The 17,499-nt window shown below is 37.7% G+C and overlaps 1 protein-coding gene across 10 annotated transcripts in view; it reads left to right on the top strand.

Annotated features, from left to right (window-relative positions):
• The window catches only part of ZCCHC7 (zinc finger CCHC-type containing 7), a 238,623-nt gene that overhangs the window by 183,735 nt on the left and 37,389 nt on the right, over positions 1-17,499 (top strand). For all 10 annotated transcript variants that reach the window (XM_019034088.4, XM_019034084.4, XM_055351549.2 and 7 more), the window contains 2 exons: positions 95-220; positions 1,456-1,626. In XM_019034088.4, coding sequence (XP_018889633.4) covers positions 95-220; positions 1,456-1,626 — 297 coding nt within the window. The remainder of the gene's footprint in view (positions 1-94; positions 221-1,455; positions 1,627-17,499) is intronic.

Here is a 17,499-nt window from a genome sequence, read left to right as displayed (position 1 = left end):
TTATTTGCTTATAGTTGTCTTTAACAAGAGTAGTAGATGGCTTTTATTTAGCAGTGAAAAAATTTTTTTAATTCTTGATTTTTTTTTCCCTTAGGCCCAGATAGCTAATAACCGAACACCTGGAAGATGGACCCAGCGATACTATTCAGCCAACAAAAACATTATCTGTAGAAATTGTGACAAACGTGGCCATTTATCAAAAAACTGCCCCTTACCACGAGTACGTGAAATATGCTTTGCTTTTTTCCATATTTGTAAACTCAAAATCTCAAGGGTGAGGCTGGGCGCGGTGGCTCATGCCTGTAATCCCAGCACTTTGGGAAGCCGAGGCAGGTGGATCATGAGGTCAGGAGATTGAGACCATCCTAGCTAACATGGTGAAAAACCCCGTCTCTACCAAAAATGTACAAAAAATTAGCCGGGCGTGATGGCGGGCGCCTGTGGTCCCAGCTACTTGGGAGGCTGAGGCAGGAGAATGGTGTGAACCCGGCAGATGGAGCTTGTGGTAACAGAGATCACACCATTGCACTCCAGCCTGGTGACAAAGTGAAACTCTGTCTCAAAAAAAAAAAAAAAAAAAAAAAAATCTCAAGTGTGAAACCCTATAACCTTAGAATTCAAATCTTTTTATAGTATGTGTGTTAAATTTCATGTAGCTTACAGCCTAGTGTAGGAGAAATAATAAATTTGGAGTCAGAAAAATGTGGAATCAATTTTAACTTATCATTACTAGTTGTATGGGCAAATCATTTAACCCTCTATGCTTCTTGTTTTCTTGTCTATAAAATGAAAAGATTGAATCAGATGATTCCTGAGACCCCTTTCACTTCTAAACCTTCTACTTCATAAGATAGCTTATTTCAGTGTGAGATAATTTTTATCGTTAGAAAATTATAATTTGGGGCATTTTTAAATGTTTATTAATGTAAGTTACATTAAGCAGGTACATCAACCTTTGGAACAACACAGAACTGAAGATCTTAGACGTTTCCTGACCAGATAATTAGCTCTTATCAAACATTTCTTCCATTCCTCCTTCCTCTTCCAAATGACTGTTTTTCAAATAGTTCAGACACCTCTCATGCTCCTTTTTTGTTCTTGCTTCTCCAGTCAAAACAGCTTCTTCTGTATCTGTTCCTCCTATGACTTAGCTTCTAGATATCCTCCTCATTCTACTTTCCCTCTTACATACCTTTCATTTTGTCAATATTCCTATAAGAAGAGGCATAAGGAATGTATGCCAGCTGCTAGTATGTACAGACTAAGCCTTTTTGGCAAACAATATACATACAGTGTTTTGGACATTTTGTTTGATTTTTACAGTTGTGCTCAGGATTCTACCTTTATTGGGATCTCAAATTAGAAATGATTTTTTTATGGGATTATATTGAAAAAGAAATACTAATCTTCTACCTTTTGAGACTGAAGAGATTTTATGTTTTTTTTGCCACATAGAAAGTTCGTCGCTGCTTCCTGTGCTCCAGGAGAGGACATCTCCTGTATTCCTGTCCAGCCCCCCTTTGCGAATACTGTCCTGTGCCTAAGATGTTGGACCACTCATGTCTTTTCAGACATTCCTGGGATAAACAGTGTGACCGATGTCATATGCTAGGCCACTATACAGATGTGAGTATCCTGCATATAACTAATTTGTCAGGCTATGGAGGGAGTGTGCAAGTTTGTAATTAATGTGCAAGTTTATAACTATCAGTCAGCATACCTAAAAGAATGTTTACTCCGTGATATATATATATATATATATATAGTCATGTCCCTTTTGTCACTGAACATGTATATAAAGCAGTGCTCTAAATATAGGGGTAAGGAGCCTACTGAATCAGAAGACAGCATCAAGAGATAGCATTAATAAATATTTTAAGCCCATTCTAGCCCTTTTTCTTTATGTGCTTGCTAAATAAAGGCTGAATTTAAAGAGGTAATAAATAACATGTAAAATTTGTGTATTCATATTTATTTATTTATTTATTTATTTTTTGAGACATAGTCTCACTCTGTCACCCAGGCTGGAGTGCGGTGGTGCAATCTCGGCTCATTGCAACTTCTGCCTCCCGGGTTCCAGCGATTCTCCTGCCTCAGCCTCCCGAGTAGCTGGGGCTACAGGAGCATGCCAACACTCCTGGCTAATTTTTGTATTTTTAGTAGAGACGGGGGTTTTACCATGTTGGCCAGGCTGGTCTCGAACTCTTGACCTTAGGTGATCTGCCTGCCTCGGCCTCCTAAAGTGCTGGGATTGCAGGCATGAGCCACTGCACCTGGCCTATTTGTGCATATTTAAATGAAAATATATGCACAATTAGCAGTTACATACAGATGTTTATTGGAAGCCTATTTTGATGCTTCTTTTTTTATTTTTATTTTATTTATTTATTTTTTGAGATGGAGTCTTGCTCTGTTGCCCAGGCTGGAGTGCAGTGGCGTGATCTCAGCTAACTGCAACCTCCAACTCCTGGGTTCAAGCGATTCTCCTGCCTCAGCCTCCCGAGTAGCTGGGATTACAGGCACGTGCCACCACACCTGGCTAATTTTTTATTTTTAGTAGAGACAGGGTTTCACCGTGTTGGCCAGGATGGTCTCGATCTCCTGACCTCATGATCCGCCCGCCTCGGCCTCTCAAAGTGCTGGGATTACAGGCATGAGCCACTGTACCCGACCTTTTTTTTTTTTTTTTTTTTTCTTGGAGACAGGGTCTCGCTCTGTCACAGTGGCTAGAGTGCAGTGGCATAATCTTGGCTCACTGCAACCTCTGCCTCCCAGGTTCAAGTGATTCTCCTGCCTCAGCCTCCCAAGTAGCTGGGATTACAGGTGCCCACCACCATGCCTGGCTAATTTTTGTGTATTTAGTAGACAGCAGGGTTTCACCATGGTCAAGCTGGTCTCGAACTCCTGACCTCAGGTGATCCACCCATTTCAGCCTCCCAAAGTGCTAGGATTACAGGTGTGAGCCACCGCACCTGGCCTGATTCTTCTTATCAATGATTTTGCTGGTCTAATAGTCTAAGGAAAGAAGGACAAGGCAGACATTACTTTAAATTGCAGCATATTAAAAATGCTGTTTTGGACACTATTTGCATTGTATTGTTGTAAATGTATATGGAGTTTAGTCATAATTTCAAAGACCAGAGGGCTGTTGAAATAAGCAGATACAGCTTTGATGTGGAATATGTAGTTTTCTACATTCAGTTTACCCTAATTCCTAATGAGTGTCTCATTAAGAGTCTTTCATTTTAGGTCTTAATTGCGTTTCTTACTACATAGTAACATATGTTTATTTTGTATTAACAGCTAATCAGTACAAAGTCATTTTTCATCCTCATACCTAAGTGGCAGTTCTAATTGATTTAAGGGGTATTTATGAAAGGGGTGTCTCTCATTCTCTTTTTTAAAGCATTACTTACCTATTTTTTAAATAATAAAAGTACTTTAATATGTACTTCCCCAAAGTCATGATACGAAAGCAGAAATATTTTTCTAATTTTATTTATATTGAAATATACCTATAGTCTTTTTTCTTACAGCCCTTTTTAATGCATGTCTGAAATACACCTATAATCTTTTGCTCAATAAATTAGTATGGCTTTCTGTTGAAATGAATTTCAGATTAAAACAGATTAGAGTATGAGTGTTTGGTATATATATGTATTTCTCATGTAAATAACATGACAATTATTTAATGTAATTCCACCAGCAAATTTATACTTAAATTGTTACCCATTTTTTAAACAAACAGTGGTGCATTTAATAATGTTTTGGTAAGTCATATTTTATAAATGGAATTGTGAAATTAAAAGACGTACACTTATGTCTGGATAAGTATTGTCAAGTTGCTCTTCTAAAAGATTGTACCAATGTATCTACCTACCAGCAGTGTTAAGAGAAATGAGCACTGCACTCATCAACATTAAGTATTATCAGTCTTTAAAATTTTTGGCTAGTCAGACCAAAAAATGATATTTTATTGTTTTAATTTGTATTTCTTTGGTTATTAATAAAGTGGTATATGGTTAATTAATTTGAATATTCTATTCTCAAGGCTATATAGAGAGATAGAAGTTGTCATTTCATTCCAAAGTACTTTAGTCTTATTTTTCAGTGTTTACCAAGTCTTAAAAATGATAAATCCTGAATTGTCCTAGCATTATGTTGTTGTCTGCATTAAGTTGTCAATTATAATTTTCTTAGCAAGATTTTCTAGTTTGGCAGTTATCTTTAATAGCATCTGTTTTTTTTTTACTGTTTTTTTCCAAAGAGCTCTGACAAATATGGTCTTATTTGCCTGTGATAAAGAAGGGAGTAAGACATTATCATAGGCAATTTTTTAAAAACAAGAAACTGTACTACAGAACAGTTAAAAATTACTTGTAAAAGATTATATAATCATCTGTGAGGGCTAATTCTATAGGCCATTCCTCTTAACTTCTTGATTTTGTTCTCTAATATATGTTAAATTATTAACTAAAATGAGAATTAATAATCCCAATGAATGTAGGTTTTTTTAAATAAGATTAAAATCATGGTATGCTCCTGTAATATCAGCTGCTCAGGAGGCTAATGCAGGAGGATCTCTTAATCCCAGGAGTTTAAAACCTGCTGGCTCACACTTGTAATCCTAGCACTTTGGGAGGCCGAGGCAGGTGGATCATGAGGTCAAGAGATCGAGACCATCCTGGCCAGCATGGTGTGAAACCCCGTCTTTACTAAAAATACAAAAATTAGCTGCGTGTGGTGGTACACACCTGTAGTCCCAGCTACTCAGGAGGCTGAAGCAGGAGAATCGCTTGAACCTGGGAGGCAGAGGTTGCAGTGAGCCAAGATCATGCCACTGTACTCCAGCCTGGCAACAGAGTGAAACTCTGTCTCCAAAAAAAAAAAAAAAAAAAAAAACCAGCCTGGGCAACATAGTGAGAGCCTATCTCAAAAAATAAAATAAAATAGGGTTGGGCTGTGACCAGCTTCAGAGAAGGCAGTACTCTTTTCCCCAAATCTACCAGTATCTACTGTTTTTGTTGTAATTACATGGCGAAGGTTCTGGAAGCTGGTCTTTGTAGCCTACACACCTGGTGTGGGATTCCCTTGCAGCCCAGTCAAGCCTGGGCTCTACTGACTCCTTGTGGCAAGGCTCATAGTCCTTCCACCACCCCAGAAACTTCATGAGAATTCACATGGAAGCCGAGTCATTCTGGCCCCATGTTGTTGGAACTGTACATGCTTTAGGTCTGTCTTGAAACCTGGGCCTCCACAGAAAATTTGTTTCCTCTGCAGCCCTATCAAATGCTTGCAGCTCATCTTCCATGACCCTGAATCTTAAGAGATGATATCAGCCTCTTTCTCACATGCCATGGCTGCTTTTAAGTCATTACTCAACCCTTTTTATGTAAATACCTTTGGCTTATTTAAGGCTTATACCCTCTAGCAATACTATCCTCTACCATTCTTTGTCATTTTCATCTTCCCACCTACTGGACTTTCTGCTCATTCACAGAGGATTTCTAACCTTTTATAAATTGATGATATTGAGAAACTTCCAAGGCTGGGCGTGGTGGCTCATGCCTGTTACCCAGCACTTTGGGAGGCCGAGGTAGGCAGATCACTTGAGGCCACAAGTTTGAGGGCAGCCTGGCCAACACAGCAAAACCCCATCCCTACTAAAAGTACAAAAGTTAGCTGAGTGTGGTGGTGCACACCTGTAATTCCAGCTACTGGGAAGGCTGAGGCATGAGAATTGCTAGAACCCAGGACGCAGAGGTTTCAGTGAGCCGAGATTGCACCACTGAACTCCAGCCTGGGCAACAGAGTGAGACTGTTTCCAAAAAAAAAAAAAAAAATGAAAGAAACTTGCCCTTTTACTTTATATATTCCCATAGTCACACACCTAGACCTCTGTTTGGCCAGATTACCAGATATATGTATGCAAAGAGAATTTGTAGTGAAAACTGTCGAGTCATATTCAAATCCTTTCTGTAATGAAAAGCTTTTTCCTAAAATCTGTTGGAAATTGCTCATTGGTTAACTACTTCTGTAAAAGTATTTGGTTGAAATTCCAGAGTTTTATGAGGTGAAGGATAAAAAGATGGCTCAAGGCCTACTAAAGTCAACCTGCATCATTAGTCCCTTTCAGAAGACAAGAACCTGGATTGTGGAAAGAATCCTGTTTCTGAATCTGCTATAGTTTCTCTCCTCACTTGCCAACAATTTTTAAATATACAGAGAATTTTTAAATGTCTGTATACATTTAGCTTGCACACAGAAACCTATTCTGTGAGCTATCTCTGACATTTCCAAGATAACAACAGCCATACATAATTGTGTGTTTACTGTGCTGGAGGAGTGCTTCATTCACCACTATGCCCTTAGCATATAGTAGGTGTTCAGTAGATTTAATCCTCATAAGCAGGATATGAAGTGTAGGTACTATTTATTACTCCTATTTTACAAACTGAAAACTGAGACATTACAGGGTTAATAAGTCTAAGGTCTAAAAGCTAAAATGTTGCTATACTTTATGACTATGTGGAGAAAGCTTACATATTGGCAATCAAGGAATCATCAGTTTATCTCCTACTCGGAGGATCTCTCAACTTTCTTTATTAAATATGCAGATATTATAGCTCTAATAAGCAACTTTAATATAACACTCATGACATTGGGGCAACATAGTGAGACTCCCACTCTTTACCAAAAAAATTTTAAAAATTAGCCAGGCAGGGTGGCACGCACCTGTAGTCCCAGCTACTCAGGAGGCTGAGATGGGAGGATTGCTTGAGCCCAGGAGATCAAGGCTGCAGTGAGCTGTGATCACATCACTGCACTCCAGCCTGGGTGACAGAGTAAGACTCTCTCTTTTTAAAAAAAGAAATCAATATATTATAAAACACATAAAGAAAAATATTTTCCAAACAAAAATAAATTTTACCTTAGGTTTTCAGCACTTTAAAAAACCCCTGGGGATCAAGAAAGCAGTATAGAATGTTGATTTTCAGATACAGAGCCAATTCTGTGATACCATAGAGCTTTACTGCTCACAAGAGACCATTGCAGCTTCAGCAATCTTTATTAATTGTTCAGATTGCCATCCTTTTTTATTAAAGCATAATGACTGAGTTAGTCAGTGTCAGATATAATCAAACCCCAAACCTCCTAAATTTCCTACCTTTATTCAGCAATTTTTTTCTCAAATTCCCTGCTCAGTGTGTTATCCCAGTCCATGCTAAATAACTGTTAAAGTCTGATTTTTTAATACAGTGGGAGAAAATAATTCATAGAACATATTTCACTTGATTCCTTTATTTATTTTTATTTTTATCTTTGAAACAGAGTCTCACTCTGCCGCCCAGGGTGCAGAGGTGTGATCTCGGCTCACTGCAACCTCTGCCTCCCAGATTCAAGCAATTCTGCCTCAGCCTCCCAAGTAGCTGGGATTACAGGCATGAGCCACAACACCCGGCCAATTTTTGTATTTTTAGTAGAGGTGTGGTTTCACTATGTTGGCCAGGCTGATGTCGAACTCCTGACCCCAGGTGATCTGCCCGCCTTGGCCTCCCGAAGCGCTGGGGTTAACAGGCGTGAGCTACTGCGCCCGGCCTTTTTACTTTTTTGATGCTAGAAAAATGCTCCCATATCAGCCATACACTACAATATTTTTCACAGTGCAAAAGTTTATTTTAAGGAGAACTCAGTTTAAACTGTGTAGTATTTAACATACACGTGAGTGCTCAGTGATGTTTCTTCAATAAATATATATGTAAAATTGAAAACTAATGTCTTTTATTTAAATTTTTATTAAACTTGGAGATTTCCAGCAGGAAATACAAAGCATCTAGTACAAATCATTTCATACTTGTCAAATCCAGAATGGAGAGTTACTAGAGCATTATTTTTGTAAAGGTAATTATTTAAGAAACAGGTATTTATTTTATTTTTAGTGTACTCCAAGGAGCACTGAGTAGTATTCATATGATTTCCTCCCCTTATCCTTTCCACAGTCTTACTCAGATATGACTGGCCAGAAATAAGAATGGCTGAAATATATTATTGTGCTGAATAACTAAGCCAAGATTTGAATTTAAAGACTTGCTTAATTCACATATTTTGTGTAATGGCGGTTCTACCTTTATTCAAAAGCATCTCCAGTGTTCTACCACCCAAATAAACTTTCTACATTTGTTCATTTAACAAAAATTTGCTGGTTGCCTCTTATATGCCAGACAGTATTCCAAGTACTAGGGGAAAAAAAGATGAATAAAACATGATCCCTGCCCTTGAGGAACTCAGAGTATAATAGGAAAGGTGGGTGTGTTAAGAATAGTGTAAAGTGTAATGTGAAAGTACATCAGGGTGGTGATAAATAAAAGAGTCTTAGAAGACTCTAAACTTAGTGACTTGCAGATGATGCATACCTAGAAAACGTAGAAAGTGTGACGTAGACCTAAGAAGGGAGCCAAGTAACTGTGTCTTTTTATTTTGACATGATTATAGATTCACATGCAGTTTTAAGAAATAATATAGAGGGCTGGGCGCAGTGGCTCATGCCAGTAACCACAACCCAGCCCTTTGGGAGGCCAAATCTGGAGGACTGCCTGAGGCCAGGAGTTAGAGACCAGCCTATGCAATATAGTGAGACCCTGTATCTACAAAAAACATTTTTTTAAGAAATGATAAAATTAAGATTCAGATAGCAAATAATCATGAACAAGCTAATTTCCCTGCTGAACTTATTTGAAGAGAAACCACTGATATATTCAGATCTACTTAATGAAAATAAGAATAAATAATTAAAATTAAAATGCCGCCTCCCCAACAAAGTAACTTAGATGTATAAAATCACGATGTGAGGAAGGAATGAAGGGGAAAAGAAAAACTCATCTCTGAAAAAACTAAAACACTAGAATTAAATTATCGTGATAGATTGGTATGTACTTTCAGATAAATATGTAGTTCTGCTGACAGTGTGCATTACACCTACCTTTGGAAATAAAGAGGAAAATCAGACTTTGGTTAGATATATGTACTTTGTTCCACCCACTTTTCTCAACATTTTAATGTTATTTATAGGTAATATTGGAGCAAGAGGGCAGGCTGCAATTGATTGATTGTCTTACAAAATTGTTGTATAGGCTTACCAAATGTTTATTTAACTGAGAGATCAGACTACTTCAAGAAAGTTAAGTTGATTTCTATACTTGAAGGTCTCCTCCTGTGTTCTTGATGTACACAAAACTCACAATATTGTTAGTGAAAATCGCATACATGTTCATTGTTCAGGGAGTAAATCCCAAAATCAGGAATTAATAATTTATTGGAACTGTTACCAAGCCACCTAATAAATGAATATCTGAAATTTTCATGGTTGCAAATGTATGTGACCTTATGTAAATAATTATGTTCTACATTTTAAACTTGAAGGCATATGGTACAGTTTGGTTCAATGTCCCCACTCAAATCTCAAGTCGAATTGTAATTCCCAATGTTGAAGGAGGGACCTGGTAGGAGGTGATTGGATCATGGGGGCAGATTTCCCCCATGCTGTTCTTGCAATAGTAAGTTCTCATGAGATTTGATGGTTTAAAAGTGTATGGCACCTGCCTCTCATTTGCTCTCTTTCTCTCCTGCTAACGTGAAGGTGCTTGCTTCCCCTTCAACTTCCACCATGATTGTAAGTGTCCTGAGGCCTCCTCAGCCATGCTTCCTGTTAAGCCTGTGGAACTTGAGTCAGTTAAACCTCTTTTCTTCATAAATTACCCCAGTGTCAGGTAATTCTTTATAGTAATGTCAAAATGGACTAATACAGTGTATAACTTAGCACATTTAAAGTTTGAAGGAGAAACCAGTTCTTATTTTAAATTGTACTAAATGGTTTCCTTTCTAGTCATTTCTAAGTAACCTGAAAATTCCTCCAATCTTTTCAACTCTCCGTATAGTACATACCTCCTTGTCTAGTATTAGTCACTTTGAGTGGACTTAGCAGCTTACTAGCAAGCTTATCTTGTCTTTATAGAAAATGTAAGAATAAATGTGTAGAATATAGAGATAATTCCCATTCTGCAGACCCTTACCTTTCATCAAAGGAAGGGAAATATTGTCTACTTCTAGCCTGCCTTTATAAACTTTATAAGCTCTCAACATTAAAGGATAAATAAACTTTAGTTTTTCACTGAGAATCTTATGGCACTGAGGAATGGACTGACTTACTCTTCAGTCCAATCACATTTGGGAAGACACAGGTCTCTGATATATAAAGCAGAAGGCCACTAAGAATTTTATTAAATTTCAAACTTATTATATGCCACACCTTTTTAAAACTATATCTAGGTATAAAAGTCCATGTAGACTTGAATTTTACTATTAAATCCACTAATACGAACAAATTCTGGGACATAATTATCTGAGTTATGAATTGAGAGTGAAAATAAGATCCTCATTAACAACCCTAAGGCTAAAAGATTCACCAAATCTTACAGAATAAGGTCAGTGCTGCTGACCTTTATAGAACCCTGGATGTGGTGGGAGTTGCCTATAGTCCTAGTACGTGGGAGGATGAGGCAGGAAGATCACTTGAGCAAAGGAGTTCAAGTCCAACCTGGGCAACATAGCAAGACCCGATATCTTTAAAAAAAAAAAAAAGTATACATTCCAGACAGCTTTCTGATTGGGTTTTGAAAATCTCCCTCAAATTACACAGCAGTGAAGCAATGTACACAACTGGGAAAGCTTTTTAACCTCTAAAACTATTCAAAGACTTACTTATAGGGATCTGTTTGCCAGCATACTAATCAATTCTATGTATGATTTTGTTGTACTAATCAATCCTAGGTATGATCTGGTCGAACCCAATATGCAGTTATTCATCTTGAAAAAACAGCTGTTTTCTTCAGTTGTCTACTAGTTAAAATAATTAGGCATGCCATCTAAAAGGTACACACAGTTCGTCTTGAAAACTTACAAATGCCTGTAGAATGATTATATTTCAGTTAAAAAAAACAAAACAAAATGAGCTTTGCATAATTTACATGTATATGCTTGTGTGTGTATCTATATACATATATAAACAATGATAAATGGGATAAAGTATACATACCAGGCTCTTAACATTGCTTTTCCTCATCAGACTGGGATTGGGTTAGAAAAGAGGGCTGAGAAGCACAATTAGCTTGCCTTTATTTGTATTTTTATTGTTATTTCATTTGTTTTAAAAAGAGAGTAAGATAATTATGCAGGATTTCAGTTTAATAGTAAGCGTGATCTTCATTTGTTGTAAGGCATTCTACTAATTGTTGACTTGATAAAAAATAATCATAAAAGCAATACTAAACTACTTTGAGAAGTTCAAGACACTCAAGCAAATTATATAATAATAAATATTATGAGCTAATTGGCCTTTTAGTTATAGAACATAAAAATAATTCTCTCTGTAATCATGGATATTAAAGGAAAAATATATATCCTAAGAACACTAATCATTACAGTGAGGTAGTTTCAGATATAAAGGAAGACATGGCTCAATTTTTAAATTATTTCATCAGTGTTATCTAAACTTTTACTTTTTGAAGCCCATTATATTTTAGACAGGAACCAGTTCTAATGTAGCAGGAAAAAATTCTAAAGTAAGCTACAGGGTCTCAATATTAAACCTTTCTCTCTCACCCTGTCATCCCTGGTTTAGGGATGCTTATATAGAACTTTTACCTATAGGTAAATGCAAAGGAAAGGTAAAAGTTCTATATAAGCATCCCTAAACCAGGGAAGGTAGTAGTGGGTAGCAAGGGTGATGAACTGGTTCCTGTCTAAAATATAATGGACGTAAAAAAGTAAAAGTTTAGAATAACACTGGATGAAATAATTTAAAAATTGAGCCATGTCTTCCTCAGTCTCAAGAAAAAAAAAGGGTTCCTTTTTGTTTGTTTGTTTGTTTTTTGTTTTTGAGACGGAGTCTCACTCTGTTGCCAGACTGGAGTGCAGTGGCGCTGGAGTGCAGTGGCGCAATCTTGGCTCACTGCAACTTCCACCTCCTGGGTTCAAGTGATTCTCCTGCCTCAGCCTCCCAAGTACCTGGGACTACAGGCACGCACTACAATGCCCAGCTGCTTTTTGTATTTTTAATACAGATGGGGTTTCGCCATGTTGTCCAGGCTGGTCTCGAACTCCTAACCTCAAGTGATCTGCCCACCTCAGCCTCCCAAAGCGCTGGGATTACAGGCATGAGCCAATGTGTCTAGCCAAGAATCTTATTCTTATAAGAAGCTGGCACAATGAAAGGGTCTTTTAATGGTATAAATAACAATATCCAGTGATTTAAAACAACTCTTCACAGTACCTGGGACTACAGGCACGCACTACCCTGCCCAGCTGCTTTTTGTATTTTTAGTACAGATGGGGTTTCGCCATGTTGTCCAGGCTGGTCTCGAACTCCTAACCTCAAGTGATCTGCCCGTCTCAGCCTCCCAAAGCGCTGGGATTACAGGCATGAGCCAATGTGTCCATCCAAGAACCTTATTCTTATAAGAATTTGGCACAATGGAAGGGTCTTTTAATGGTATAGATAACAATGTCCAGTGATTTAAAACAGCTCTTCACAGATCTCTGTAATTGTAACTCTTTCCCTGTTCTTAACAAACCAAAACTTGATTGTCTCTCAAGTTTTCCATAAATGAGTTGATCAGAGACCTATGCAGTGCTTGGCAAATACCACCTGAGCTGCCAGTACTGGCGGGATTTCACATAAGCCTCTTTTTTTTTTTTTTAAATAAACCAATAGAAAAAAATTGCAGGCGTATATAAAGAATTGGTAGATCAAAAAAAAAAAAAAGAATCAGAGATGTCTCCAAATGAAATGAATTGTTTGTAGAAAATAGGAAACTTGGGAAAATCCTAACTCTTTCTTCACAGATAATGTGAATAGAGAAGATAGACGAAACGAAAAAAGCACTGCTGAGCAAAATGATGAAGAAAATTATGGACAAAATAGTTCACACTCAATTTGAGTGAGAAAAAGACCCATAGTGAAATTTCTGAATGTCAAACAAAAATTATACTAATATCCAGAGAGAAAAACACACAAATCAGATTCACATCAGACTTCTCCTGTATAGTACTAAATGCCGAAAAGTAATGGAGAAATCTCTAAAGGCTAGAAGATTCTGAGGAAAAAAGATGATATAATCTGTTGCTCATTTGTGAATTTAAGGGAAAAGTCAGAGAAAAAAATTAGCAACAATGAACAGTGAAAGCAAGAAAGCCTAGAATATGTGTCTGAATACTTCTTGATAATCTGTTTTTTAACTTAATATAAGTATTTCCTGGGTGCAGTGGCACCTGCCTGTAGTTGCAGCTACTCAGGAGGCTGAGGCAGCAGAATTGCTTGAGGTCAGGAGTTCAAGACCAGCCCAGGCAACATGGTGAGAGTTCATCTCAAAAAAAGACAGAAAAATATAAATATTAGAGCAAATTTTATTTTTTAAATTATAGTAATGTGGTTTATAGGTAATTTCAGTAAAATAAAAGATTATTTGTTTCAATAATCAGAAGAAAAATAAGTAAGACAAAGGAAACTCACGTAGTATAACATTATGGGAGAAAATGGGAGCAAGAAAGTATAAAAAACAAAAAGCATAAAGAATGAGAAAAATCAGACCAAATACATCAATTATAACAATAAACATTTTCATAGTAGATTAAACACTCTTATAGATTTAACTGCCTCCCCCACTCCCCCCGCCCCCCCAAAAAAAGCCTGTTTATCCAAAGAGACCTTTAACAAAAGTAATTGGCAGACCATGGTTTGGGAAAGATTTTTGTAATATGTATGATGGCACAATTATCTGTAATATATAAAAAGCTCTTACAAACCAATATGAAGAAAGGAAAATAATAATACCCAATGTTAGGGAAGCTGTACTATTAAAGTACATTTGGATGGGCTTTCTGGAATTCAGTGATGTATAGTTGCAAAGATATAGCTATAAGAATGTTTATATCAAAGTTGTTAATAATAATGAATACCAGATGCAACCCAAATATTTGACGATGAGGATGACTTACCTTACAATATAGTCATATAATGGGATTTATTCAGCCGTTTCAAAAATGATATAAAAGGCCGGGCGCAGTGGATCACCTGAGGTCAAGAGTTCGAGATCAGCCTGGACAACCTGGTGAAACCCCATCTGTACTAAAAATACAAAAATTAGCTGGGCATGGTGGTGGGCTCTGTAATCCCAACTACTTGGGAGGCTGAGGCAGGAGAATCACTTGAAACTGGGAGGCAAAGGTTGCAGTGAGCCGCGATTGCACCATTGCACTCTAGCCTGGACAAGAAGAACGAAACTCCATCTCAAAAAATATATATATTTTATATATATAAATGATATTGAAATATAAATAAGTTGCTAGTACATTAAGTAAAACACACAGATTACAAAACAGTATGTGAAGTATAATTAGACTTCTATATATATATGTGTGTGTGTTTATATATGTAGATTTGCATAGAAAAAAGTTTGAGTGGGCCATGTGTGATGGCTAACACCTGTAATCCCAGCACTTTGGGAGGCCAAGGCGGGCAGATCACTTAAGGTCAGAAGTTCAAGACCAGCCTGGCCAACATGTTGAAACCCTGTCTCTCCTAAAAATACAAAAATTAGCCAGGCGTGGCAGCGCACACCTATAATCCCTCCTACTTGGGAGGCTGAGGCAGGAGAATCTGAAGTGGGAGAATCACAAGTCAGAGAATCACTTGAACCCAGGAGGTGGAGGTTGCAGTGAGCCAAGATCGCATCACTGCACTCCAGCCTGGGCAACAGAGTGAGACTCTGTCTCAAAAAAAAAAAAAAAAAAAAACTTTGGAGTAAAATATTCCAAAATATTTGCTCTTGTTGTGTCAGGAATTATAGATGTTTTATCATTTTTTGCTTTTTATTTATATTGATCTTTATTTGCTAGTTCTATATTAGTCATTCTAATAGATGTATACTGTCTATCTTATTGTAGTTTTAGTTTGCATTTTCTAATGGCTAATAATGTTGAATATCCTTTCATGCACACACTTATCATCCTTATTTCTTCTTTGGTGAAATATTAACATCCCTTCCTAATTTTTAATGAGAGTGTTAATTTTCTTCTTATTGGCTGTTGATAGTTCTGTCTGTATTTTGGATATAAGTCTTCAGTTGGGTATGTGATTTCAAAATATTTTTTTCTAGTCCATAGTTTGTCTTCTTATTTTCTTGACGGTTCTCAGGCAGAGCAGAGGTTTTTAAATTTAATGAAGTCCAACTTATAAATTTGAACTCTTTACCCAACCCCAGATCACACAATTTTTTGTTTTTGTTTTTTGAGACAGGGTCTCACTCTGTCCCCCAGGCTGGAGTGTAGTGGTGCAATCTCGGCTCACTGCAACCTTCACCTCCCAGGCTCAAGTGATCCTACCACCTCAGCCTCCTGAGTTGTTGGGACGACAGGCACATGCCACCATGCTCGTCTGACTTTTGTATTTTTTGTAGAAATGAGGTTTCATTTTGTTGCCCAGGCTGGTCTTGAACTCCTGGACTCAAGCGATCTGCCTACCTTGGCCTCAGGTGCTGGTATTACAGGCATGAGCCACCATGGCCAGCCAGAAGATTTTCTCCTGTGTATTCTTTCAGATGTTTCTACTTTTATATTTAGATCTGTTATCTATTTTGAGTTAAACTTTGTATAATATGAGGTTTAGATCAAGGTTCATTTTGTTTTCTTTACATATGGTTGACCAATTGTTCTAACACCATTTGTCGAAAAGACTTTCCATTCTCAACTGAATTGATTTTGCATCTTTGTCAAAGGTCAATTGGCCATATTTACATGGATTGATTCCTGTGCTCTATTTTGTTGCACTGATGTATGTATATGTCTTGTTGCCAATGCCATATGGTCTTGATTAGTATAGTTGTATAGTAAGTCTTAAAATACATAGCGAGATTTCTTAAACTTTTGCTTTTGTTTTGTTTTTGAGACCAAGTCTCACTCTGTTGCCCAGGCTAGAGTGCAGTGGCACTGTGTTGGCTCACTGCAACCTCCGTCTCCTGGGTTCAAGCAATTCTCCTGTCTCAGCCTCCCGAGTAGCTGGGATTACAGGCACCTACCACCACACTCAGCTTATTTTTATATTTTTAGTAGAGACAGGGTTTCACCATGTTGGCCAGGCTGGTCTCGAACTCCTAACCTCAGGTGATCCGCCAACCTTGGCCTCCCAAAGTGCTGGAATTAGAGGCGTGAGCCACCGCACCTGGCCAACTTCGGTTATTTTTTACAAAATAACTTTTGCTGTTCTAATTCCTTTCCCCCTTCATGTAAATTCTAGAATCACCTTGTCTGTACTTACAATAATTTCTGATAGGATTTTGATTACAGTTGTGTTCCAGTCTATAGACTACTATAGGGAGCGTTGACTCCACTGTATTGAGTCTTCCAATCCATGAATATGGTATGTCTCTGTTTATTTAGAACTCCTTTAGCCTCCATTATCAGATTTTTGTAGTTTTAACTGTACATGTTCTCTACATAGTTAGATTTATGTGTATTTAAGTTGTAAGTATTTTGCCTCTCTTGGAATTATAGAAAAAGGTATTGTCTTACTACAACATCAGACCTAAGGATGATTATTTGTGTATCTGACATATGCTGGATGCTATCAACATCTTGGGAGAAGAGGAAAAGATAATTTCCCCAAGAGCATTCCATGAGATTTAGAACTGGATGACAGGGCATGATTGTACATAGAAGGAGTTTAATGTAGTTAACTAAGGTGAATTAGGATTGGATTTGGTGGTTTTAGACAATTTGCTCTATTAAGTATTTGTTATTTATGATGGAGTTTATATAATTGGGTTTTTTCTTTTTTCTTTTTTTTTTTTTTTTTTTTAAGATGGAATCTCACTCTGTTGCCCAGGCTGGAGTGCAGTGGCGTGATCTCGGCTCACTGCAACTTCCGCCTCCTGGGTTCAAGCGATTCTCCTGCCTCAGCCTCCCAAGTAGCTGGGACTACAGGCGCGTGCCATCACACCCGGCTAATTTTTTGTATTTTTAGTAGATATGGGGTTTCATCGTGTTAGCCAGGATGGTCTTGATCTCCTGACCTCGTGATCCGCCCACCTCGGCCTCCCAAAGTGCTGGGATTACAGGCATGAGCCACCACGCCCGGCCACCTTTTTTTCTTTTTCCTTTTAAGTAGAGGTGGGGTCTCGCTGTTACCCACACTGGTCTCAAACCCCTGGCCTGAAGTGATCCTCCCACCTCAGTCTCCCAAAGTGCTGGGATTACAGAAATAAGCCACTGTTCCTGGCCTATAATTGGTTTATAAGTAAAGTTCTAAACTTTCACCTTAAAATTATCTTACCAGGTTGGGTGCCATGGCTTATTCCTATAATTTCAGCCTTTGGGAGGCCAAGGTGAAAAGATCGCCTGGGGCCAGGAGTTTGAGACCAGCCTAGGCACCATAGTGAGACTCCATCT

Source organism: Gorilla gorilla, chromosome 13 (genome assembly GCF_029281585.2).
Source record: "Gorilla gorilla gorilla isolate KB3781 chromosome 13, NHGRI_mGorGor1-v2.1_pri, whole genome shotgun sequence".
NCBI lineage: Eukaryota > Metazoa > Chordata > Mammalia > Primates > Hominidae > Gorilla > Gorilla gorilla.
This window is presented reverse-complemented; position numbering and strand designations above follow the sequence as displayed.